Source organism: Colius striatus, chromosome 3 (assembly GCF_028858725.1).
Source record: "Colius striatus isolate bColStr4 chromosome 3, bColStr4.1.hap1, whole genome shotgun sequence".
NCBI lineage: Eukaryota > Metazoa > Chordata > Aves > Coliiformes > Coliidae > Colius > Colius striatus.
In genome coordinates this window covers 37,551,160-37,577,318 of record NC_084761.1, presented here as the reverse complement: position 1 = coordinate 37,577,318, position 26,159 = coordinate 37,551,160, and the positions used below count along the sequence as shown (strand labels likewise).

At 39.8% G+C, this 26,159-nt stretch overlaps 1 protein-coding gene across 2 annotated transcripts; it reads left to right on the top strand.

Annotated features, from left to right (window-relative positions):
* Positions 1-155: 155 nt before the first annotated feature.
* Positions 156-26,083, top strand: PKD2 (polycystin 2, transient receptor potential cation channel). 2 transcript variants are annotated; one of them, XM_061993447.1, is made up of 15 exons: positions 156-578; positions 6,902-7,015; positions 9,847-9,980; positions 10,328-10,578; positions 11,273-11,497; positions 12,077-12,305; positions 13,976-14,146; positions 15,228-15,409; positions 16,426-16,546; positions 18,894-18,992; positions 19,968-20,089; positions 20,861-20,978; positions 21,230-21,393; positions 22,166-22,313; positions 22,938-26,083. In XM_061993447.1, exons 1-15 carry the CDS (start codon positions 170-172, stop codon positions 23,169-23,171), a joined length of 2,721 nt encoding a protein of 906 aa, XP_061849431.1. In that variant the 5' UTR covers positions 156-169; the 3' UTR covers positions 23,172-26,083. The 2 variants fall into 2 exon arrangements, with proteins under 2 accessions (XP_061849431.1, XP_061849432.1); XM_061993448.1 differs by lacking the exons at positions 16,426-16,546; positions 19,968-20,089.
* Positions 26,084-26,159: the final 76 nt, after the last annotated feature.

The window sequence follows — 26,159 nt, the reverse complement described above, 5'->3', positions numbered from 1 at the left end:
ACGCCGGGCACGCTACCCTAACTCAACAGCTCGGGCCACAACCGTTACTGCCGCTGGGAAGCAAGGCAATTACATCTCCTCCTGTACCCCAGGCTTTCCGGGCCGGCGCTAGAGGGCGGGGAAGAGGCGGAGACGGCGGCGGCCCACCCCGGGCGGCGGTGGTGGGCTGATGGCGGGCCGCGGGGCTTCCCGGCGCGGGCGGGAGCAGCTGGAGCTGGAGCGGCTGGGCGAGGTGGCGCGGGCCGGCTCGTGCCCGCCGTCGCCGCCGCTCTCCGCATGCTCACGGCAGGCCTGGAGCCGGGACAACCCAGGCTTCGAGCCCGAGGAAGAAGGGGCGGCGGTGGCGGCGGCAGGGCCGGTGCTGGAGATGGACGTGGAGTGGGGCGGCCCCGCGGCGGGCGCTTCGTCGTCGTTGGGCAGTGGCGCGGCGGTTCCGGGCGGCGGCGGGCGGCGACACCCGCGGCGGCTACCCACGGGGCGCGGCGGGGCTGAGGGGCCGAACCGGCACCAGGTGCCGCCCGACGGCGCCACACCGCACCGAGCGGCCTGGGCCAAGCGCCTGGCGCGGCGACTGCGAGGTGAGAGCCGCTGCCCCTTCCCCGCCGCCCCGGCCTCTCCAGACGGAGCGAGGCGCTCGGTCACTTTCTGCCTTTTCCTGCACTCTGTCGCCGAGAGGAACGTTTAGGACTTGTTTGTAGTCCCTCTTGCCTCTTCTTCCACTCACCACTTTGCTATCAGCTGTCTTTTTTCCTCTGTCCGTATTCTTTTTCCATCTCCAGTCTGTCCATCCTTGATTGCCCCTATCTGTGTCCCTACCTCTTCACACACATCCACATTGTGATCTCTGTCTTGATGACCAGCTGTAGGTTGCTACTGTTTTTTCTCCATAGTAGTATTCAAAACAGATTTTCCACACTAGGACTGATTTTTTTGATACTGGTCTCTGAGCCGTCTTGAACCTGAAGACACAGCTTAATAACATGTGAGCATAAAGTTAGAGTACCCACAAAATGTCCATCAGACAGACTTCATCCCCTACCCCTCACCAAGATAACTTTATAACAAAGACTTGGTAAAGTGCTTTGTTGAGTTAATCTGTAGTTTGTCTGCATTTACAGCTTAGGCTTGGTTTTGGATGGAGGAAAATTATTTATTTTTAGCATGCTTTTTCTCAGCATGTTTTGGGGTGTTTTTTGTAAGCCTATATGTGTATTTTCAGTTTGTTCAGCTGAGCCAGTAGCAAAACCAGCTGGAGGAACCAGCTTTTGGTGAGAGTACATGCTTTGCTGGGAAGAATGAGGGCAGCTGAGCCTTCAGTGGCATCAGCATCAGGCAGATGCTGCCAGAGAAGGTGTTCTGGCCCTCCTCTGAGGTGGATCCCTTATCTGTCCTGCTGCTTGAAAGCAGTGTATCTTGGGCTAGAATAATCAGTTTGGGAGATGATGTGCATCCATAGTTTGAACTTTTAATTTCTGCTTTGAGGCTGGAAGTTGAGGATCACCTTTGATGTAGTAACATTATGCGCCCATTTGACTGTTAGGAGTGTCTTTATACTACTGGACCATTAATCAAGTGTGCATGATGTGCAATAAAGTATTAATATGCTGTATTAATCATGTATGCAATGGTGTGCAAGAAAACAAAAAAATATTTTCAATAATGGCTGTGGGCCAAGCTGTCTCTTGCTGTTCAAGACAGTCAGTGTATGCTGGTAGTAACCTATTTTTAGCTGTAAAATGAAAAGACCTGGTTTCATGTTCTAGGAATGTAAAGAGTGGATTTATCCTTGTTGTTATGATCCACAGTTTCTGTTGGTTTCTGACTTGCGTACATTTTGTGTTTATGGTCAAGTGTAGCTAAAGTTAACTGTGGTAAACAGTTGCTTTCCTGGCTCTTCCATGAGAGTGTTGTTACTAATTCATAGGCACAGTGAATAGCTAGGTGTGATTTGCGTGCTATGGAGGTACTGAAGGGTGCTGCACTTGCCTGCTACAGGTAGCTGACCTTCTCTGAAGAATGTGATTGCTGTAGGCTAAACAGCAAAAGGGCTGATTTCAAGCCTGATGTTAAAACAGGGCACTTGAAGGGTAACTGAGGTTTAAATACTGGAAACAGCTCTCAGTAGTTCTTTTGACGCAACTATGAAGATCTTTGAAGACTGGAAAATGGCTCAGTACTTGGTTTTATTTCAAGATGACTGAAGGAAAGCATAGATTTATTTAATGGAAGTCCATTTCACTAGACAGAAGGCAATAAGAGGGATTAATCCTTTGGATATCAAAACTGATATTGTTATCATGGGTAAAAAAGTTGCTGCTTATCAACTGAAGGATAATGAATGACAGCTTAAGCTTTTCTTGCTGTCAGTTGTGAAGTAAAAATGCAGAGAGGATTTAAGGTAATGACATTTTGGTAACTGAAACTAGTAAGGAGACTCTTAACAGGCATTACTAAGTGGATACAAGGTCAGCTGCTTCAGACTGTCTTTATTTTAGGTTTACCTTTGTGGATTCTTTTCAGATTCTAACCTGAGTCTCTGTGAAGTGGCTTTAGTCCTTTTACTTCCTGCAGATCTCTTCAGCAAACATCCCTGATGCTGAAGGGAGAGAAGGGGGTAACTATTCAACGCTGTTAAGAAGAAAGTTGTAAGAAATTTTAATAAGTAAAAGCAAAGTCCATTTCCAGAGCTAGGCTGGAAAGGTAATCTGCCCCTCAGAGCTGTACTGGGCTGCCCAGTGCCACTCACAGACATCAATACTAAGGAGTGAATGTGAGGGATTTCTTTAAAGGTTTTCTTAGTTATTGTTAAATGGAAGTATCAAATATCACTTCCAGTCACTCATTAATTGTTATTTCACAACAAATACATTGTGGCATTTTTACTCAGTTTTACTGAGTGAGGCTGTGTTTGTTGTTGTTTGCCTGAGGGACACTGTCCTTCCCCCCAGCCACATTCTTTCCCCAAACCTGAATTTCCTTGTAGGCAGATTAATTAGTGATACATATCATGGCTTGAGGGCGTTCAGAGCTTATGACTTTTACATACATCTGAGCTACTTTATATGTGTTCTATACCTGATACATTTGGCTTTAGGATTATGTAGGTATAAATGTGTAAATATATATACATTATCATAGAATCATAGAATGGTAGGGTTGTAAGGGACCTTTAGAGATCATCTAGTCCAACCACCCTGCAGAAGCAGGGTCACCTAGATCAGGTCGCATAGGAACATGTCCAGGTGGGTCTTGAAGACCTCCAAGGAAGGAGACTCCACAACCCCTCGGGGCAGCCTGTGCTACTGCTCCGTCACCCTCACAGTGAAATAGATTTTTCTTATATTTAAGTGGAACTTAAGTGGAACTTTTTGTGTTCCAGCTTCATCCCATTACCCCTTGTCCTGTTGCTAGCTACTATAGAAAAAAGGGATGCCCCAACCTTCTGATGCACATCCATTTAGATATTTATAAATGTTAATAAGATCTCCCCTCAGTCTCCTCCAGACTAAACAGCCCCAGTTCCCGCAGTCTTTCCTCGTATGAAAGATGTTCTATTCCCCTGATCATCTTGGTGGCCTTGCGCTGGACTCTCTCCAGAAGTTCTCTATCCCTCTTGAGCTGAGGAGCCCAGAACTGGACACAGTACTCCAGATGAGGCCTCACCAGGGCAGAGTAGAGGGGGAGAAGAACCTCTCTTGACCTGCTGGCCACACTCTTCTTGATGCCTCCCCGGATGTCATTGGCCTTCTTGGCCACGAGGGCACATTGCTGGTACATGTTTAGTTTATTATCAAAGTTTAGTTTATTATCAGTCAGGACTCCCAGGTCTCTCTCAACCCTTACTGGGGTTGTTCTTTCCCAGTTGCAGAATTCTGCACTTGTCCTTGTTGAACCTCATGAGGTTCCTCTCTGCCCAACTCTCAAGCCAGCCAAGATCCTGCTGAATGGCAGTACAGCCTTCTGGGGAATCAGCCAGTCCTCCCAGTTTGGTGTCATCAGTGAACTTTCTGAGTTACATACACTCTGTCCCCTCATGCAGGTTGTTGATTAAGATGTTGAACAAGACTGGCCCCAGAACCAATCCTTGTGGAACTCTGTTGGCCACAGGCCTCCAACTCAATTCTGTGCCATTGATCACCACCCTCTGGGCTCTGTCATTCAGCCAGTTCTTGATCCACCTCACTGTCCACTCATCCAAGCCACACCACTTGAGCTTTCTGATGAGGATGTTATGGGAGACAGTGTCAAAAGCCTTGCTGAAGTCAAGGTAGATGACATCCACTGCTCTCCTCTCATCTAGCCAGTCCGTTATGCATTCATAGAAGGCTATCAGGTTGGTCAAACAGGATTTCCCCTTGGTGAATCCATGTTGACTCCCCCTGATAACCATCTTTTCCTTCATATATTTAATGATAACACTCAGGATTATGTATATTGTATATACATACATACCATATTATACCATATGTATAATGTATATATAATTTATATTATAATGTATATTATTTATAATATTACATATTATGTGTGTGTATATATGTTTATAACACTTTATATAAGTGTAAACAGAAATATTTTAACTTCCTGTGTTACCTAAAAAGCTAGACTTCTTATTATAAGAGGAAATCTCTTCTTTTTGTTTGTTTGGTTTTTTTTTTTTTGCATTTGATCTTTTTTTTTTTAACAAATCTCCTGAGTTTGTATAATCTTCCGGTAAGCTATTTCGGCTATAGAATGAATATGAGAGAATTTTTGGGTCCAGATTTGTTGATAAATGAAAGAGAACATAGATTCTGTAAAAAATGGTTGATGAAAAGAAAATTTATATAGGGAGTGAACTGAACATGATTAATTGAAGCTAGAAATAAAACATTTTTGGTGCTTGCAGTAGACGTCAACTTTAATGCAGCACTGCTTAATGCCACTCTTCTGGATAGATCTAACTCAATATTCTAAGGCAAAAAGAGGAGTAGTATATATGTCTTCTTAAAATGTGGCAACTTATGAAATCTTCATGCTAGGCAGCAAGCAAATCCAGAGTTCATTGAATGCCGAGATCATTATATTATCTCTGCTGCAGGGATTTTTTGTTGGGCTTTTTTTTAATTTCTTCTTCATCTGTTGCTTTCTGTTCCTTACTAACTGAATCCTAACAGTATTCTAATATGACAGAATATGAGCTCACAAGCTTTTTGCTCATCACATTTCTCATTGGTGAGTAATGTGCTGACAGCCCAGACTCTGCTTTCTCGCCAGCTTAGCTCATGGCTGTTCCAGCCATTTCTTCCTCTCTTCTGTAATGTTTTTCTGCTTTTATTATGAGAGTTGCTAGTGCAAGATAGTGCTGTGTTAGAGGCTGAATTTGTTGAATTCTTTTATTATTGGTGACTCTGTAAGTGTTCTTGGGTTTTTTTCTGTCTTCAAGAATGATCTAATGGTGAAGATTTGGTATTCTGGGTAGTAAAGTTGCAGTCTTTATCTGTAAATTTTCAGACTTAAAGAACATCTTTGAAGAAACTCTCTTGTTTTAAGGGCTGTAACTAGTGAAGGTTATAAATTACTAATTAAGGTGTGTGAACAGAGATTAATGCTAAGAGTATTAGTGCTTACTGTACTTATGCAAGAGAAGTTTCCTGGTTGATTTTTTGCTTAGGTCACAACTTAACAGTGTGGTAGCTGAAAGGCTTCTAAGGACATCCAACACTTTTTCAATTTTTTTCTCAATGCACTTCATGTTTGCTGGAAGAGGTAAGAGCTTTTTTATTCCTATCTTTTTATTAGCAAATGAAGCTCTGCAACAGGCAGATTAGCCCTTTATCAGACTTAGTTTTACAGGAGTAACTGAAAAAGTAACTGAACTCTCAATTGTCATTTTTGTAATGTGTTTTGGCTGTCCCCTGTTGCTGTTCCATTTGACTTCAGATTACTGGGGTATGTTTGATAGATCTTTTCCTAGGGATTCTGAGGTTGCTTCATTTCCATCTACTGAGAACATAAAGGATGTTTTAAAAGGTTGGCTATTAAAAATTCCTGAACAGGAAAAGGGCAGGAGTTTGGTGCACTTCTGTAAGAGTGAATTTTTATTTCTATAAGCTTTCTCTCCCACTATAAACTAAGGTCAAATCCCCTTGCTTTATTTCAGCTTAAATAAAGAGAAGTTCCTTGAAGGCAGCAGTTTTGGTCTGAGCATCATCAGCTGTTCGCAGCCTTTTTCCTGCTTTTAGACACAGGAAATAAGTATGGTGGTTACTAACTCCTTTCACGTCTCAGATGGTTGTTTCTTTTAGAGACTCAGTTTAAAAGATGCTTTTGCTTTTTCTGTTACCCTTTTGTGGAAGGGCTAACAAAAGTTCAATAACTTCTCTTACTAGCTTCATATTATACTTGACATTCTCAAGAAGGCAGTGTAACAGACAGAAATTGTACAGGTAATAATGCAATTGCCTAGTTTGACAGCTAGATGGGAGTTGCTTGTTTAGGCCACTACTAATGTTTCAATGATAATCCTTTTGTTGTGCAGGGAAATAAATTGTGTAGAAATACTCATCAAGATCTCTGTGTCTCTGTTGGACATGTCTTGCATCTTTGTTTTCTTTAGAAGTATGTTTAACTGACATACTGTCCTTTCAGATAGAGTGTTAATTAAGACAAGTAATAAAGGTTCGATACTGAATGTGCATTTTCATATATATAACAATGCTTTTTGTATTTAAAAAAAAAAACCTTAAACACTGCATTTCATTTCTTGAAGGATGGCTATTTCTGTGTGTCTTTGGATACTTTTATCTGTTTTCATACCTTGTGGTTTTAAGTGACAGTGCTTCTGGAAAATCTTCAGCAGGTTCTGTTAGAATGTCGCTTATCTAGTATCAGACATCTATGTATATATTTTGCTTTTAAGGTCTGTGGAGGACAAGACTCATGGAAGAAAGCAACACCAGCAGAGAGCAATATCTGAGAAGTGTTTTACGAGAGTTGGTTACATACGTGGTTTTCCTTGTGGTCTTGTGTGTCCGTAAGTACAGTTCAGCACTAATATATCCAGTTCTGTACTATCTTCTTGCTTCATTCCAGAATGAAGATTTTCAGTGGTGTGGGAGAAGAATGAATGGACAGTTGTGTAGACAAATATTTGGTATTAAATCTTTCTCCCATTTCTACTCATGAATTATTGCTTGAGTTTGAAAATACTGAAACTTTCTGTGCCTCAAGTTTTGAACCTTAAAGCAGGATGCTGATACACTTACTCATTGTTCTAAGGGAGCATTGTTTTGTTCAATGCAGCACCTTGTTGCAGTGTAATGTTCTGCTACACACTTTGCTGAACAGAACTGTTACATGTGAAGACTAATGAGTCGTCTGGGAGAAAAAATTAAATCACCAAGTTATGCACAGAGCATTCTAAGAATAAAAGCCCTTGATAGTAGCTGGAAAGGCAGAGATAATGCTAGTGACTTTGAAATATCTGATAATCTGTGTTTGCATGATGCAGGATGTTTTACACGTTATCTGCAGTCTATATAATCTTAAATGTTTATGGATCACAGATGAAGACTTCCGTGATTTAAGTGTTTTTTGTTTTGTTGTCAAATGAAGTAACACTATAGAACGCAGATCAGGATAACATTCAACTTCTCATAATTTTTTTTAAAATTCTTATTTTGTCTTTTGAGTAGGTGACTGCTTTGAGGAGAGTGCTCTGGAATCAACACTGAAGATAATATTAGCAGATTCTACTAAATAGAGACTTAGTACAGCAGCAAGGAACTTGATGGATTGTCATCTTCATAAGTAGCAATATTCCAGGACCCAAACAGAGTTTAAGAAAGCAGACTGAACTGAGGTTGCTGTTGTTTGCTCAGGGCGAAGAGCCTTAGTAATGCAGGAGCACAGATAGTACAGTATGTTTCTCACAGGCCTCAGACAGCTGCATGAACAGTGGTGACTGGTATAATGTGAGGGTTCTGAAAGTGGTCTTTTTTTCTGGCCTTGGGAACTTGGAAGCTCTTATACAATTCTATTTCAAGATTTCTAGGGAGTTTTTGTAAGTTAATAGTTTAAACAAGGCATGTTCATATATTTGCATAAAAATTAGCAACACAACACAAAATAGAACTTACTGTGAGGTTGTGAAATATATTAGTTGGTTTCTAGGAAGAATAAGAACAAAATCTGATACATTAAGTAGTGGGTCTTTGGAAAGCAAACGTGTTACAAGCTTGCAGTTTTTAGTATGGGCAGTCCTGATCTAAATGCCTGTCGCATCAGTAACACTTTTAAGTTGTCATTTGTGATCAGTTGCACTAGAACAAGGTGACATTTTTATTTTCTGAGAGAATCTTGTAGGGGAAAAGAAAATGCAAAACTATGTTGCTAACCTGGCTCTAAGAGCAAGTCTGCTTTGTATGTCTGGAGTAGAACTACTGAAAAAAACCCAACCCCTCAAACTTTGTACCGTTGACAACTGTTTTGGTGCTGTACTGCAAGCATGGTTGTATAGTAACTACCTTGTTTTTTTCCTTCCTATGTCTTTTAAGAATGTTTAGTGCAGGTTTATTGACAAAGTAGTTAAAACTGTTTGTTGCCAGCGTCTTTACCACCATGAAAGGTGTAGCAGTGAGGGACCCAAATAAAATTAAACCTTAAAATTAGTTAAATTGGTTTCAATGGGAAAAATTTGACTGCAAGCTGTTAATAACTTGGTTTGCTATAGAAAAAAGATTTCTTTTTAGCAACAGGAAGGAAAAGTATAGTGTGTTAAATATCTACAGATACTGCTAACTTCTTAGTATGGCTTTTTAAGTACTATCCTTTTTAATTTTATATGTAAGCGATACTATGAGACAGAGTGGTCAGTGGCCTGGCATGCCCTAGGAGAGAGCTTTCCAGTGCAGGCTAAAGGCTATGGGCATTTCTTGTACTCCTCTATTTTTGAGAGTGTGAATTTGGGGACCATAAAGGGATTGCAGAGTGATGTGATACGTTCCATCTGCCACAACAGAAGTCTATTAAAACAGGAGTTGTTCTCCAGTTGCTAAAGAAAACACATTTTCTTTCGTGTGATTAAAATATATTTATTAAATCATCAAAACCGATGGAGATTGTTCAGTGTAGACTTAATCTTTCAGGCTTCTCTGAGTTTTAGCCATAAAATGGTTTTAAGTTTTTATAGACAGTAACAGTATTGGTTCCAGAGACTGTTCTCTCAACCCATCGTGGCTTTTTATAGTTTATGCTCTGTAGTCCTCAGCCAAGTTGTTGGCCTGGTGTGAGGAAAAGTAGAAAAAAGTAGGTTGTGTTTTTTTTCCCGTGGGGAGATTGTCTTGGAAGCACTTCAGATCTTGGATGGAGTTTTGGTGTCTAACTGCAGTAGGGGGCTAATGGCATTCACAGTGCCCTGCAGATAGCCTGGTTGACTGTCATTATCTGTTTGCCTGAGGCCTTGTGCTGTTGGTGGCAGCTCTCTATAGATGTTTGGATAGCACAAGTCACCTAAAAAGGCACCTACTGTCTCTTTTCAGCCTGCTGAATTGTGCATTGTTTTTCCTTTCTAACAAAGTTAGCTTTTCTTAGAAGCATTAATAACAGAATGAGGTGTGGGAATGAGAGCTGAGTGTCTATTAATCAGTCTGTTCTTCACTGCTTTTTTTACTTTAAGCACAGTTGATAAAAGTGTTGCTCAGTGTGGATTTTGTTTTGTCCAGAAGCTTAAACTTTTCATTGTTCAGTCTATACAAATACAACCTCTTGTATCCAAAACAAAGCAAAGTACTTGTTTTTTCTTTCTTTTTTCTCTTCTCTTTCCCCAATGTCTTTACCTCTCACTCCTTACCAAATCTTTTGTAGTAACTTATGGGACAGTGAGTTCCAGTATGTATTATTACACAAGGATTATGTCGCAGCTTTTTCTGGAAACACCTGTATCAAAAATGGAGAAAACTGATTTCAAAACTTTGTCCACGATGGATGACTTCTGGAAGGTAATCTAAAACCAATTTTTTATATGTCTGTTGCTGTGACTTGTCCTGTCATGGCCTGGAAATTTAACCTGCAGGATCTCTTTTTCTAATGCAGTAGGGATTGTGCATGAAGATCTGTTTGCACAGTGTCAAAACTATGTAACAAAGTAGGTCTTTAATAGGTGAAAGTTTATAACCAAGGTGATGTTAGTGGGGCAAGACAGAAAGGTTGTAGAATGTCTTTGGAAGACAGGTAACAGGCCTTATGTCAGAAGAATTATCAACTGCAATTTAACACATCCACAAAATGAAGTTCTATAAAAACAGTGCTGGTGACGTGCAAGCTAAAATTTTGTCTTCCCCCCCAGTTCACAGAAGGCCCTTTGCTGGATGGTCTTTACTGGGAGATGTGGTACAACAACAAAACTATGGCAGAAAACAAAAGCTTCATTTATTATGAGAACCTACTCTTAGGGGTACCTCGCATTAGGCAGCTGAAAGTGAGAAATGGCTCGTGCTCAATACCTGAAGATTTAAAGGATGAAATCAAAGACTGCTATGATGTCTATTCTGTAGCTAATGAGGATACTGCTCCTTTTGGACTTCGAAATGGAACAGCGTACGTATTATTCCTGTAGACTCATACTTAATTCCTCTGACCTGGGTTATTCTGAATTACACAGTAAGTTACATAGCAAATGCAGAGTTGCCTCTGCCATATGTTCTGTCTGTAAAGCCAGGTGAATCCCGTGGAGACAGTGGAAAGGCCTGTGCTCTTGAGCCACTTGAGTTTTAGGTGCTGTCACTGTGCTGGTGGTAGCTGTTACACGTGGGTGACACGGTGTGGTCTGAGTGCAGCACTGCAACTCATGAACACCTCTTCTCTGAAGTACTGCAATGAGTTTCACTGGGTTATCTTCCATGGCTAAAAATGGGAATAGCACTGCTTCTCGTGGAGGACGATGTACAAGTTGAACTGTAAAAGGTTTTGGAACTGGAGCATAACTAAATATCAATTTTCTTTTTCTTTCCCTGAAGACAGAAATTCTGTTTGAGTGGATTTATGTGTTCACTTGTCACGATTAATATACTTGTGACCTATCTTTCTGTCTTAATTTTGTTGTGTTAGTCAAAGGAACCTTGTAAGCTCTTTCTCTGGGATACTTGAAAGTTTCGAGGTATCTCCTAAGCAAAAGCAGCTTTAAGTAATTTGATAACATTTTTTTGGTCAGGTTTTGTTAGTGTCTGTTTTGTTAACCGTAAATTGAAAGTGGAAAGACTAGCATGTTCTGTTTCACTCACTTCTGAACTAGTTGGACGTACACCAATGAGAAGGATTTGAATGGGAGCAGCCACTGGGGCTTGATTGCCACCTACAGTGGGGCTGGCTATTACCAAGACCTCTCAAGGACCAGAGAAGTGACAGCTGTGCAGATTGCTAGCCTTAAGAAGAACCTGTGGCTGGACAGAGGGACCAGAGCAGCTTTCATTGATTTCTCCGTATACAATGCAAACATCAACCTTTTCTGTGTTGTCAGGTATGAACAGAACCACAACAGTGTTCAAATGGCACAGTGTAGATTATAGACTTGGGGTTTCTTGTGATTGCTTTGTTTTGAGGACATGGGTAAGCGTGTATTTTGTATAAAGGAGACAGACAACGGGAGTGGCATGCCTCCCTGTCAAAGAAGTGGGCCTCCATGTGTCAACTGCACTCACTATCTGGAAGCAATTCTGACTTTCCTGGTGCCCCAAAGGCTTGGGTGCAGTTTGCAGGCAACTTCTCTATTGAATTGGCTTATTAAAGTCAATATATACAGCATCAGTCCTTTTAGACAGCATGAAACATATGCAGATGAAGACAAGTCTTTCTGTCTCTATTCTCTCATTGTTCCTAAAGTGCTTTGGGTTTTAGTCAAAATTGAGTGTGGTCACTTGTTCTGTGTAGTGTCTTCTCCGAATTTTATGTGGGCTTTTCCCTATTTACATTATTTAAATAATTAGGTATTATTTATTTAAATAAATATGTATTAACTAAATCCATGTAACTTTTAATAGTACTTTTCATCAGTGCTGTATAAATGAACTTTTTTTTCGTTGCCTCTTTTAAAATTCAGGTTATTAGTGGAGTTTCCAGCGACTGGAGGGCTTGTTACATCTTGGCAGTTTCAGCCAGTGAGGCTGATTCACTACATCTCCACCTTTGACTTTTTCCTAGCAGCCTGTGAAATGGCATTTTGTCTTTTTGTTCTTTATTATATGGTGGAAGAGATCTTAGAGATTCACATTCATAGGCTGCACTACTTCCGAAGTCTCTGGAATTGCCTTGATATCCTTATCATTGTTGTAAGTAATCTTTATAAGAAGGCTAAAATTGCTTTCTGAAATGCACTTTGTGGGAGATGCTAATGAATTGGTATTTCAGTCCTGGGTTAAAAGGGTAGGGCCATTGTTAAGAAGGATGCTTACAGACTATTGGGCTATTTGGTCTGAATAAGACAATTTTAGTGTGTATTGTAATGGTGTGTTTTGAAAACTTGTTCTGTCTTCAGTGGTTTCAACCTTTGTGTCCTGGTGAATAGTTAAGAGCATCTGTCCCATATGCTGTTTCAGTTTTTTATCTATAAAGGCACAGCCATTATGGGAGGTAATAAACTCACCCTTGTTTCTCTTCTACATGTCTGATAACAGACTATTGCAGTGGCTTTCAAGTAAGAAAATTATCTACTTTAAAGTAGTTTTGCACCTGGAGGAATGGGAGTGTCTCAGAATTGTAGAGTGCTAAGTGGCTGTCAGGGCTGCTTTCTTGGTTAAGTGGACAATCCTGCACATAAGTAAATATTGGTGTAGCAGGAAATCTGAGCTATGTAATGTAATTGTCTCTGGACTGTCACCCTGTGCCAACCAAAAGTATACAAAGCCAGCAGTGCTGAAACAGTTCCAGTCCCGTGCTGATTTTGTGTCTTCAGGCTTGGATCATTTAGAGGTTTAAATCTTGAAATTAATATCTGTAATTTAGAGAAATAGTACTTGCATCACAGTGCTTTGTAAATGAAGGACCATTTAGGAGGATATTTACATGAACAATATGCTGTTTGAAGCCTGAGAGTGAGAAAATTTAGAGTAAGTTGCTTTGCTGTTAACTGTCAGTGAAGTGTGTTCGAGTGTAAAATTCGTACCCACAAAGGGTCAAAAATATGTTTATACCTTGTCTGAGAGACATTGTTTCAATTTAAGGTTCTATAATTTATGACTCTGTATGTGTCAAAATGTTCACTTACACTCTTAAAGAGCACACTTGCAGAGGTCAAAACAAGATCCTGTATGGTAAAGCCACGGCTTTTCTACTGTGTCTTGTTCTGGGCAATACTGATCAGTCTGGAGAAACTCTTGTGCCCTATTTGGCTGCTGCTGCTGTTTTGCTACTCTCTGTTCTTTTTCAACTTTGTCTTTTTAAGTTGGGATCTTTCATTCCTTTTATTTTCCTCTCTGTGACTGCTTCATTTTTCTGAGCATGTTAGGCTTCACTGTCATCCTATTATTCAACTGTGGTAAGGACAAGGTTTCTAAGTCTTGTGAAATTTATTTCCTGATGTGTCCAGAAGTTCTAGTTAGGACCCAATCTCAAACAGCAGCCACTAGGCTGTTAAATCACTCCTGAGTGAAAGGTGGTGAAAGCTGACCTTTCTGTCCCCTGCCGTTGGCTGGCCCTAAGCAGTAATGTGACCAGCAGGGTTGACCCTGAATGATGGTGAGAAGGTCCTGTTTGATTCTTGGTGGTTTTTTTCTACATTCTGTGCAATTCCTAGCTGCTACTTTCCTGTTTGAGACTTCACCTTTGTAGTCAGGACACCCTGAAAACAATGTATTTGTATTTACTTAAAACTCACGTTATGGTAGTGCTATAAATAATATATAGTTCCTCATCTTAACTTTATCAAACCTATATGTCTAAAACAAATTGTTTTCAAACCCTAATCACCTTTAATACATTTGCACATTTCTTTTATCCTCAGCTCTCTGTGGTAGCTATAGGAATTAGTATCTATAGGACATCAACTGTTGATATGCTCCTGAAGAAGCTACTGGAAGATCAGAACTCGTTCCCCAATTTTGAACCTCTGGCGTATTGGCAAATGCAATTCAACAACATTGCTGCAGCCACTGTGTTTTTTGTCTGGATTAAGGTAGTTCCAAGATACACATCCTAATTCTAACATTAGAATGTAAGCAGTATTCTGAGTCTTGCATGACTTGCAGATTTAGTCATGTTTCTTGTAAAATTGATCATATGAGAAAGTTGGAGCACAGGGATAACTTCTTGCAGATTAAAAGCAAGGCTGTAATTTGCTACAGATTTAGTCAGCCCTTGTTGAGGTCTAGAAGATGTAGTCAGTGCTAGTGCTTTTGTCATGTTAGACACTAAAGAAATGGGTTTTTTATTTCTGAATTGGTAAGTTAATTCTTACTGGGTATTGCTTTTTCCTAGCCTGATTGAACTGTGCCCATTTTATGTATTCGAAACTTCTGAATTATTGGAAGGATTGGTAAAGTTAGTCCCATTTGTTCAAAAACCAGTTAATTTCTCTGTGTTACTGCCTTCTTTCTTTGTAATACTTCATGTCCGTACTTGTTTTCCTCTCCTCTGTAGGTGTAAAGTTGCAGAGGAACACTTAGTTAATAAACTGTCTAATGTGGGAAACTGTAAGACCAACAACAAGGGAATTTCTGCTCTGATACTTCAAACTGAAGCTTAAGTTTATCGTGCAAATTAGCTACTATCTTACTGTATTATGAGACAAAGTTGCATCTAATTTTTGCCTCAGAGTTTAATGAATAAAGTGCCTCTATATAAGAAATAATGGTAAACTGCAGAATAACAGAATGCTGCAGGATGGAGGGGACCTTGAGAAGTCTCTAGTCCAACCACCTGCTCAGAGGAAAGTCAGCTGTTTGATCTTTTCCTGCATTTTACTACTTCATAGCTAACATCTTCATTGATGGAAGTCTTTTTTTTTTATGGAGTGCCAAATAGAGAATGGAAAACAAAGAAACAAACAAAGTCCCTAAATAAGAACTCAAGGTTCTGACAGAATTTTCTTCACATTTCAAGACTCAGCGTTTTTAGGAAGTGATTGACATAAATTAACTGACTGTGTCTCCAGTCAAATTCAATAAGACATCTCATGTGTAAAAGAGCGATTGTGTTAAGAAATTGTTGTCTTCCTTATCTTTACAGTTGTATGATATTTTTTTTTTCTTTTACAGCTTTTCAAATTTGTAAACTTCAACAGAACAATGAGTCAGTTATCCACTACCATGTCTCGCTGTGTCAAAGATGTTATTGGCTTTGCTATTATGTTTTTTATTATTTTCTTAGCTTATGCTCAGTTGGCCTATCTTGTCTTTGGCACTCAAATTGATGACTTCAGCACTTTCCAGGACTGCATGTAAGTAGAAGAAATAAATTTCCCAATATGTTGGTAAAAGGAATTGGTTGCCTCATCAGAGACCAAACAAATCCTGTGTCACCCATCTAAATAGATAAGCTGCAGACTTGTTACTGTTGGTGTAGCTCAGTAGCAAATGCATTTTTTAATCACATTTTTAGTTCAAAAACTCTTTGCTATGAAAAAAATACTATGGAAGTGACCTTGGTTTTGTAACAGTTGGTCACATTCCTAGAGAAAGCAATAACTGTCTTCAGCAGTTTAATTATTTACATTTGTAATGCTTACTGTAATGTTGTATGAATAATAACACTGTGTTGCTGATAGCACCTTTAGTTGGTTAACTCACAAATGGAGTCCATCTTAGACAGCCAACTAGTAAATTTGTATCTCCTGGAATCCAGGAGAGAAATTGGACTTCATTATATAGTTTTGAATAGTTTGTTTCATTATTGAATTGGCATGATGTCACCAGATTCTAACTGCATCTAACTGATTCTAACTTATCAAGTTGTTCAGTTCTTGATTTCCCTCTGCCCCTATATATTGGAGCAATTTTGCAAAAACTTTACAAGTTTCTTGTAGGGAAGCAGAGGAACTTGCAATCTGCTGAGGGTGCTGTACAGTGCCCAGCCTCTTCAGCCTTGACACAGCACAGACAGCTTACGAATAAGAGGGGCAGAAGGGATAGGAGAGGGGTGGGAGTGGGTTCTAAAACTTTGCAGTGGTAATCATTGGTTTGCTCTGCTTTCTGTTGTCCCCATTATCACTTGTGTCTGAAAGCCAGAAGTAACCACCCTAGTTTTGTTCTCTGTATGTGGTATCTGACCATGAGTTTGGTTACCCTTAGAGGTGAGCTTGAGAAATTGATTAATGCAATGCCTGATAAAGTATTATAGTAGTACAGACCTCTCTGCTGCCCCTCAGTCAGGCTGTTAGGGTAAAATAGTTTGAGAATTCTCGCACAACTCAGTGTTGTGTTTTTTCCAACTCCTGGATGTGTTTTGTTTTTTAAGATTCACTCAATTCCGCATCATTTTGGGAGACTTCAACTTCACAGAGGTTGAAGAAGCTAATCGAATTTTGGGACCAATTTATTTCACTACATTTGTGTTCTTTATGTTCTTCATTCTTTTGGTATGTACACCTTTGTTTATGTGGATTGGGTAGGTGGCCATTTTTGCATCATTGTTCTTTGTTTCCTTTTTGTTATAAAAAGGCTTTTTGTTATAATGGTTGAAGAGCCTGTTACATGGCCAGTCACTATGCTCTTTCATTTTTTTCTTCAGTGAAAGTAGATTTGAATTGTGTATTTGTTGTCATTCTTGTGGTTTGGTTTTTGTTGTTTTTTTTTTAAATGGGGTTTTTGTTATTATAAAGAGGGGTTTTTTTCCCTTCTTTTTAAAATCTAAATAGTGCCTGGTTGGCATACATGGGAACCCCATATGTTTGTATGAAAATAGCTGTCACGTTCCATACAGGTTCTTAGTTTATAAAGTGCTCTAATGTATGGCTGGCTGTATTTACAACAGCTCATGCGTGCGACAGTGCGTCTGCTGGATCAGCTGAATTCTTCAGCAGAGCAGCAGCTTTCAGATAAGCAACTGTACCTGCAAAGGCCTCTTTACGATCCTTTTTTCCTTCATGGCAAAGTTGGGCCCTGTCTTTCTTACCTTCCCAGTGCTGCATTCTTGTTGACAAACGGTATTATAAGAAGCCAGCTGATCAGAGACACAATATGTAGACATGATTGTCTGACAGGTAGATTTGAATGAGTACTCATCTTTTGGATGCTCTCTGTTAATGTATTGAATACATATTACAATCTCACTAATAACTTTTATAACAAAGTAGAAGGAGGAGACTTATCTCTTAGAAAGCTGGGAGACCAAGTAAATTATTTTTTTTAATGTCAATGTAAGTGAAGAGCCTCAGTATCTTCTACCTGGATGTAGTTTTCAGTTAGTTTGGTACTAAACATGAGTATAGAGTAAATTTGTTTCAGGTTTTATCACCAGATAGGAGCTGTTAGGTGAGCAGGAAATTCTCAGATTATTCCCTTTTGTTGTCTTTTGATGATTTGATAAGGTGGCAAGATTTTGCTAACCTTAAAATTGTTCAACAGTCCTATATTTCATAACTTTTAGTTATTTAACTACTCTTGTACTTAATGAAGTTTGCTTTTATTCTTTGAGTGAAGGAGAAATGACATTCAGGTGTCATTTGTGGGAGAGGACTTCATCTTGACTGTTGACCAGTAAGGAATCTTAATTGTTTACTGAGATGGATCGGTAGTCATTTGGAAAATGATACATGGGTCGCTGACTGAAGAAGTACATGAAACAGGGTTCATATTTGCTTTGAGGCACCTCACAAAATCCAGAGGAACAGAGGCAAGGGAAATAAATATTTTTTTCTAAGGGGTAGCAGAAAAGCACTGCGTTGGCAAGATACAGCAGGTTATCTAAAGTACTATACTTTACATGCTTAATAATATCTGTCCATCCTGTCATTTGGCTGGAGTGAAATGTTGCTGTAAGGTCTTTGAAAACTGTCCGAGACCTAGAAACTAAGTTAGGTAAGATGGGCAGAAAGCACCAACTCTTAATGTTGGACATCTGAAAGCAAAATAGATCTTACTCAAGTTACTTCATACTTCTCTGGTGTTGGGCAAGAGCCTTAGAAGATTGCTCTCCTAAAGCACTAAGTCTGAAGAAATAGAGGTTAACACTGCCTTTCTGCATGAGAGTGGCACATTGAACATGTCAGTAAACTGAGCAATTATTTTTTAACTTGACCATCCAGCTTGTAATTTAATCATGTTTACTCCGTGTTCAGCAGGACATTCAGTAATGATAGCATGGCTTAATTAAACTATATACTTAATGCTGGTTAGAAAGACCAATTTGTTTCTCTTTTGTCTGAACAAGCGACCAGGCTCTCCAGAGTTGGTGGCATACACGCAAAGTGTCTCATTTTAAGCTTTTTTTTTGGTTTTGGCTTTAGTCTGAAATGCAACCAGAGCTGTAGCTAGATAAGAGCCTTGTGTTTGTGCTGCTTTTTATGGGATGAACAGTGAACTTGATTGCTCAGTTATTTTCAATGCAGTCATGTTGCCTATATTAATTGACAGTTATTATCTATGAAGGTTTGGCCTTGCAGATAAAAAGCCAAAGTCACACATATAACGTTAAACAGGCACAGTTTATTGTTACTCCTGTGTGTAGGCATGAACTCTCTCTGTGAATCAACTCTCCAGTTAGACTAATAACCAGTAGTCTTGATTACAAGTTGTTGCACTGCAATGTATCATATTTTAATATCTCAAGTGTTTGATGTTAGTGCTATTTAAACAGCCCACCATTTTCTCTCGTCCCTCTTAAAAATTCCTATGTAGGTCTGCAGGACCTACAGGTCACAGAAGTAGTAGGACTCAAACTAGTTGAAATTTTTTAAGTGGGCTTTTTAATTTCTCTCATAACAGAACATGTTTTTGGCCATTATCAACGATACTTACTCCGAAGTCAAATCAGATATGGCACAACAGAAGGCAGAAATGGAGCTGTCTGACCTTATCAGAAAGGTAAAATTAACATTTTGTTTGTTTGACATCCCACTCCTCACATCTGAACTCACTCCGTGAAACATACAAAGTAAAGCTGGCAGCAAATGATAAAATACACATCTCTTAGTTAAAATAAAGGAATCTGAGTTGAGTGTAAATTAAATAAATGAAGACTTCCAATCACAACGTGTTTTAGTCATCTGGGAGTTTGTGTTGAAGGGTGGATCTATGGAATGTGACACAAGATTCGTCTGTCAAGGCACATAAAGAAATCATGAACTGGTGAAGCTAAACTGGTATTTGGTTTGGTCACAGAATTCAGATTTACCTGTGTCAAACCACAAGACGAGGCAGGTCTTGGGTAATGTGTTTGGAGCTCTCAGAGGCAGCTGCAGGTGAGCTTGTTGGATACAAAGTTAGGAGCTTGACCTAAATCCCAGTCTGTGCACATGCTTGTGCTCTGGCTTAGATGTAGTGCTGTACTGTGGTCAGAAATATCTAAATGCAATCTCAGCATGACCAGTAAAGAATTTAAAACTTGGAAACTAGTTATTGAAACAGAGCAGAGAAAAATGAAAAGTGCTACTTTGTTGGGATGTGAGCTGTTTTAAAAGTCATTCCTACAACTAAAGAATGAGAGAGAAGCAAAATGACCACAGAAAGTTGTACCTGTTTTGTCAGCATTATTTAAAACTATTGCTTAACTGTCAGTAACTGCCAAAAGTGTCTTTCTGGGACAAAATACTCTATTCCTACTGACCTACAGTCCAAACCAAATGATGAAAGCCTTATTTCTAACTGCAAGGGTATTGGTATGTTGCTTGTTTAAACACTGAAATGAGAGATGGAGAAACTGGTGGAAAAGACAGATTCTTGCAGGGCTTTTGGAACACACTGAACAATAGCCTACACTAGCTGAGTTTTGTAATCAAAAATGTTACTAGAAATCAAGTGTTAACATTTCATGAAAAGTAAAACACTATTCACTTTTAGGGCTACAATAAAGCCATGATCAAACTGAAATTGAAGAAAACTGCTGTTGATGACATTTCAGAAAGTCTGAGACAAGGTGGGGGAAAACTAAATTTTGATGAACTGCGGCAAGATCTAAAAGGGTAAGGAAGCTGTTACTTCTTACCTTGAATAAGTATTCCCAGAGAGACACATGATGTTAAGTTTACAAGTTTCTCTGGTGAGAGTACTCAAAATATGAATAAAGACAGCACAACAGAATCCTTTTGGTTAGTGGGCGACAAAGCATCTGCTTTTCCTCTATCTGAGGGAGGTTTATGTAAACAATTAGATGTGTGCAGGTAAGCAATCTTTGCATATTGAGTCTGCAGGTATTGCACAAAAGGAAAAATCAAACTGTGGCATGGAATTGAGGGAGAGGTAGGAAAAAAAAATGGTGCATTTAAAAAGGTGGGCTGAATTCTGACCCCTGGAGCCTGCACACTGGATGGTGTTGCTGCAGAGGGATGGCATGTAACACTAGAGGAAGGATTTGGTGCTCTAAGACCCAGCCTCCTTGAGTTGCTGTGTGGTGAAAGAGCATGAGGAAGCAGAAATCTAAGGCCTTTGAGGAAATGGTAATGTTTCTGTCAGAGCCACTGTGGGAGTTTGTGAACAGGCAGGAGTCTGAGGAAAGGGACAAAATCAAGGAGATATAAAAGGGATAGTTGTCAAGGAGCAGGATGCAGGTGCATGAAAGATGAGGGCTAAGCTTTTTGTTGTCAGTGTTGTGAGTTTACAGGCAGCACTGGGATCAGTCGAGTCTGGCTAGGGAATGAAAGTCTGTTCGAAGTGAAAGGTTTTTCTAAAACCTAAAAGTTCTTTCAGCACCTGAAAAATGGGAAGTAAGGGAACTGTTTTTACTGCCTTTTCAGGAAGGGGCACACAGATGCAGAGATTGAAGCAATATTTACCAAATATGACCAGGATGGGGATCAAGAATTGACAGAGCATGAACATCAGCAGATGAGAGATGACCTGGAGAAAGAAAGGGTGAGCTCAGCATTAGGAGTGGTATGCTGCTAGCACATCTGCACAGTCTGCTCTCTGTGCTGGTTTGCTGCCGCAGAAGAATCCTGTTCTTTACCTTCGTATTTGCTGTCATTCCTGGCTGGCTGAGCAGAACTGTAAAAAGTCAAGGGGGAGCTGGTGGAGTGCAGGTTTTTGACCTTGATACTCCCATCCCCTATGTATAGGTGAAAGTCTTTGCATCTTCTCTGTCTGTGGCTTGTGTTTTCACAAAGGAGGATCTGGACCTGGATCGGAGCTCTCTGCCACGTCCTCTCAGCAGCCGCAGCTTCCCCCGGAGCTTGGACGACTCTGAGGAGGATGAGGATGAAGACAGTGGACATAGCTCCAGGAGGAGGGGCAGCAGCTCTAGTGGGGTATCCTATGAAGAGTTCCAAGTGTAAGTTTATCCTTCTGAGGAAGAATCTGCATAGTGAGGGTTTTTTTTGTTATTGTGGTTTTTATTATTGTGGGTTTTCTTCTTTCAGTTAGATAAGACTCTCTCCTATAACTCTGAATATTAATCACATTATTTGTAAATGTTATGAATTTCAGGTGTTACATTCACTCCTTTTAGGAGCTTTCAAGTAATATCTGAACTGAAAGTACTTTAGAGAGGCTCATGGGAATGGGTTAGAAAACTAAAACGTAATAGAAACCAACAAAAAAAACCCCTGTCTTTCAAATGCTGATCATTGAAAAGATAGCAGAAAAAGTTATGCTACAATAATGCCAGAAGGCTTCTGTTTTTTTAGTAGTAAAACCTTGAGGTTGTTTCAGGTTAGTGAGAGCTTCAGCTATTGAATATTAGTATTTTTAATAAGATTTAATTACTTGTGTATATTTTGTCAAAAATTATAGATGTCTATATTGTAGCACTAGCCTGAATGAAGAATTTGAGTAACTAGAATCAACAAGTTTTGATGAGGACGCCCTAAATGCAGGGAAAACAGAGTAGAATATGTACCTTTTTTTCCCCATCTGCTTTACTACTATGTTTTTGCTCCTGTGTACCCTGTCCCTTCCTGGACGGTAGGATTCATTTGTGGGAAGTCAGATGTATGCTTGAATTAAAATGCTGTCTCATCCTTATCTGTTCTGTGTGTTGACATGCTGGAATGATACTGATTTGGAATGTCAGAGTCAGTGAAGCTCACACTTGTTGCCCTCAGACTCATGAGGCGGGTTGACCGCATGGAGCACTCCATCGGCAGCATTGTCTCCAAGATCGATGCAGTTATCGTGAAGCTCGAAGCGATGGAGAGAGCCAAACTAAAAAGGAGAGATGTGTTGGGGAGACTGCTGGATGGAGTGACAGAGGTAAAAAACCTGTTGTCTCCTATCTGGTTGCTTACTGTTAGTGCTTCTTCCTACTGCTTGGCTTGAAGGGTTGAGGGAGCAGTGATAAAGGTGAGGGTGGATACTTTGGAAGTGGCTATCTGGCTTCTATTGCCTTCCTTCCCACCTTATCTTTCTTAAGGGCTCTTTGGAAGTGGCCAGTGGGACACAGCTTCCTGATGGGGCAGGAACAGCCAGAACAGGGCTGTTCAAGGCTATGTGAGATGGACTGTCTTGGGTTATGTAGGTCAGGCTTGCGTCTGCTCTGTCACAGATGGAGTGTTCTTGACTGTTATTCCAGTCAGTAGTTCTGCTTCATTATTGAGATGGGGCTTCTTTGTGGGTGCACTCTTCTCAGTATATTTCACATTTATGAAGGTGGAATTAAACTGTAATACAAATTGTGCTTTCATAAGTGAAGGTGACAGCCTGGGCATTACATCACTGGACAGAAAGCAATTTACTGCAGTAGCTCTATTTCTCCACTAGCCTAGTAGTGTAAGAACTAGCCTAGCAGTGTAAGAACTTCCCATGTTTGTGAGGGGTTTTTGCTTAGACTTCAGTTTGAAAACTGGGCTTCCAGATTGTGTCTTTTCATCTATTTAGGATGAGAGACTGGGTCGTGACAATGAAATCCACAGGGAACAAATGGAGCGACTTGTGCGAGAGGAGTTGGAGCGATGGGAATCGGACGATACGGCATCCCAAATGAGCCACCGCCTGGGAACACCACTGGGACTGAACGGCCAGCCTCGTTCCAGGAGCTCCCGGCCATCTTCCTCACAGTCAGATGGTATTGATGGAGGAGGAGGAAATGGGGGCAATAACATCCATGTGTAGGGTTAACTATGTAGGAGATTCTAAATGCTCCAGATCAGTATTAAACCAGTAGATGTACTACCCCACTGTTTCCCAGCATGAGGTGGTCATCCTAATCAGACCACTGAGGACCATTTTCACTGGTGGGCAAAAGTATATGTTCTCTTCTTAAAGCATTTTTCAGACCTACATAAGCCATGTGTCACATTCAGGTTACCAACATGGACTCTGTCAGCCTTGAAAATGAAAATGCAGGAGACAGAATGGAAACCAGGTGTGACAAAATCTACCTGGACAGAATTTTTGGTTCTGTACATATGTCATGGAGAATGCTTTTACAGGGGCGGCAAGCTTCAGACAGAGTAATGTGCTGTGGCTAAAACACTCAAATGAAAGGCTGCAAGTTTTTTGCTTTCTATTAGAAAACATCATATTAAAGTGCTTTTAAAAGCAATTTTAAGAGATGGCATAACTGACTCTTTTGAAGAGAGAACCCAGCACCTTTTTACTTTGAGTTTCTACTCCAATTTTCTGAGTTAATGTTAGCATACTAACATTTCAATTTAAATTTAAAATGTTGGGATTTTCCTGTTTTTGAGAAATACTGTTTCTTTAAACAGAAGAAAGCACACTTAGTTTGTACAATTGTAAATCACATTATTCTGTAATAGAAACTGTACAAATTATGTGGTTTTGCATTTCATTAGCATTTAAAAAATAATATTCCAGAACTGCCTCTTCATACCCAACTACTGGAATAATTTTCAACTTTGTTACAAAGTGCCCATTTTTTTAATGCTATATTTTCGTGATCTAAGTGTTCCGACGTTCTTAGGTAACTATGGTCACTTTGCAGAAGATACATCACTTAAAAGCATGCAAAATTGAAAAACACTAACTCTTCCTTGGGTGTGACAGGGAAGGGTGTAGAGAAGTTGCTGACAGATAGGAAAATCTCATCTCATGTTCTATCATATTCTAATCGTGTCTCAACTATGTAGTCTATATTGACATTTGACAACTGCTTATAAATTTATCAAGTCTGTTTCTACTTATCCTTTTCTGCTGAGGTGCAATACATGATTCTTTTGGAAAGGTGTTTACAGTGTAATCACTGATTTTTAGTATTTCATTTCCTCTGTTTCCTGCATCACAGAAGCTTTGGTTTTGAAAGGAGATGCAACACTGAAAGTCCATTGGTTTTCTATAGCAAGCATTGAGGCACAGAGTTTCCATGTGTGGAATGCAGGTTTAGGAGGGAGGTTATCAGCTGCACTTTTTTCCTGAAGATAGCAAGTGTCTTGTTTCCAGAGACTTAGAGTTATTGTAAAGGAAAATGGAAAGCTACTCAACCAAACACAGCTTCACTATTAGTAGGGTATATAGAAGAAAAAATGCCTCTTTAACAAAGTATAATACATTTGGTGCTTTTTGTTTCAAAAAAACAGCTGTTGCCAGGAGTTAGCACCTCATTCTTGTGATGATACTGCTTAGGCAAAGCTTACATCCTGCCTATGTTCTTACAACTTCATTGCCTGGATGTACAGTGACTCAGAATGCCTTCCCTCTAGCCAGGGGACTTGATAACACTCAATAGACTTCATGCCTTTCCCTGTTTTTAAGTTAACAAAAAACCATATGCACAACTTAATTAATGCAAAGTGGAGCAGGAGGAAGCTTGATATGGAGACTGGAATTTCTTAGTAGCTTTGGCTTGAGAACTGAATGACATGGGAAAACAGGTTGTGATCCTTGTCAAGTATTTTTTCTTTGTGTGTTATTTTGTCCTGTACTAGAAAGAAATTTGTGCTCTTTGACAAAAGACCCCAACAACTTCTCAAAACAGCACACAGCACAGTGGTTAGGGCATTTGCATGAAACAAAAGACACTTGGACTAAGATCTGTCTTGGCCTTGATTGAAGGTTATTAGACCTTAGAAACCTTTCTGCAGAAAGGTTAAACAAACCAAACCAATAAAAAAAACGTGCCAGTTGTACGGGTGTCCAGTTGGTGTGGAAGGAAAATGGGAAATACAATAGGAAGCAATTCAAATATACATAGCCTTGTCTTTACATTAATATCCAAAACGTACAGTATGTTTGTATATGACATGATTTACTGATTAAACTGAGGCATGTTAGCTAATTACATGTGTGTAACATGTAATTGATGTTGGGTTTCTAGGGTGAAGGGTTACCTAAATGTTAAGGTAGTGTTTAAATAATCGTGTTTTAAAACCGATGACTTTGGCCAAATGACACAGCCTGAGTTGCCCAGAAATTAGCTGAAGCTTTACTGAGAATACCTTGTGCTAAGGTTTGTGCCTGTAGCCTGTAAAACGTGTGGCATGCTGAGATCTGCAGCAGCAGGGACTGGAGAGTGTGCAGAAGTGATTGGTCAGCTATTGGTGGGGCAGAGCATTCCTGGGACAAAGGTTTAGTTTTGCTTTCCCATCAGTATGGCTTTAAATAGGTTTCTTGTAAAATTTATCTGTCAAAGTATAAATTCAGTCATGCACTTCCACTTTTATTTGTAGTACATGTTTGTTACGAAAATGCAATTTTCATAGTGCATTCATAGCTGTATTTGTTGAGGTATATTTCTGTAACGTGTCGTTACTTAATAACAAGCTTCATCTTGAAGTGCAGTAAGTTTTCATGGGGTACCCGTGTGTGCTGACAGTGGGCCTTGCAGCAAGTGCACGGCCACTTGACAAATGCTACAAACTTTTTATTGTTTTTGTTTTTCAGCATTAGGTTATACTCTCATTTGTCGCTTATTACAAAAGCAAAGGAGTTTGCATAGTACAGTGTTTGGTCTTATTAGGGAGCTGTTAATTATGCAAGTCTTCTACAGTGATCAAGAATGTATTGATGTGTAAACCTGAGCACTTTACTTCCTAATAAATATTTTATATCATCTATAAAGCAAACGTTGTGCCATACACTTGATTTGATAATAACAGAACTCTCTTTTTTTTTTAGTATGTGTTATTTCTGTTTCATATG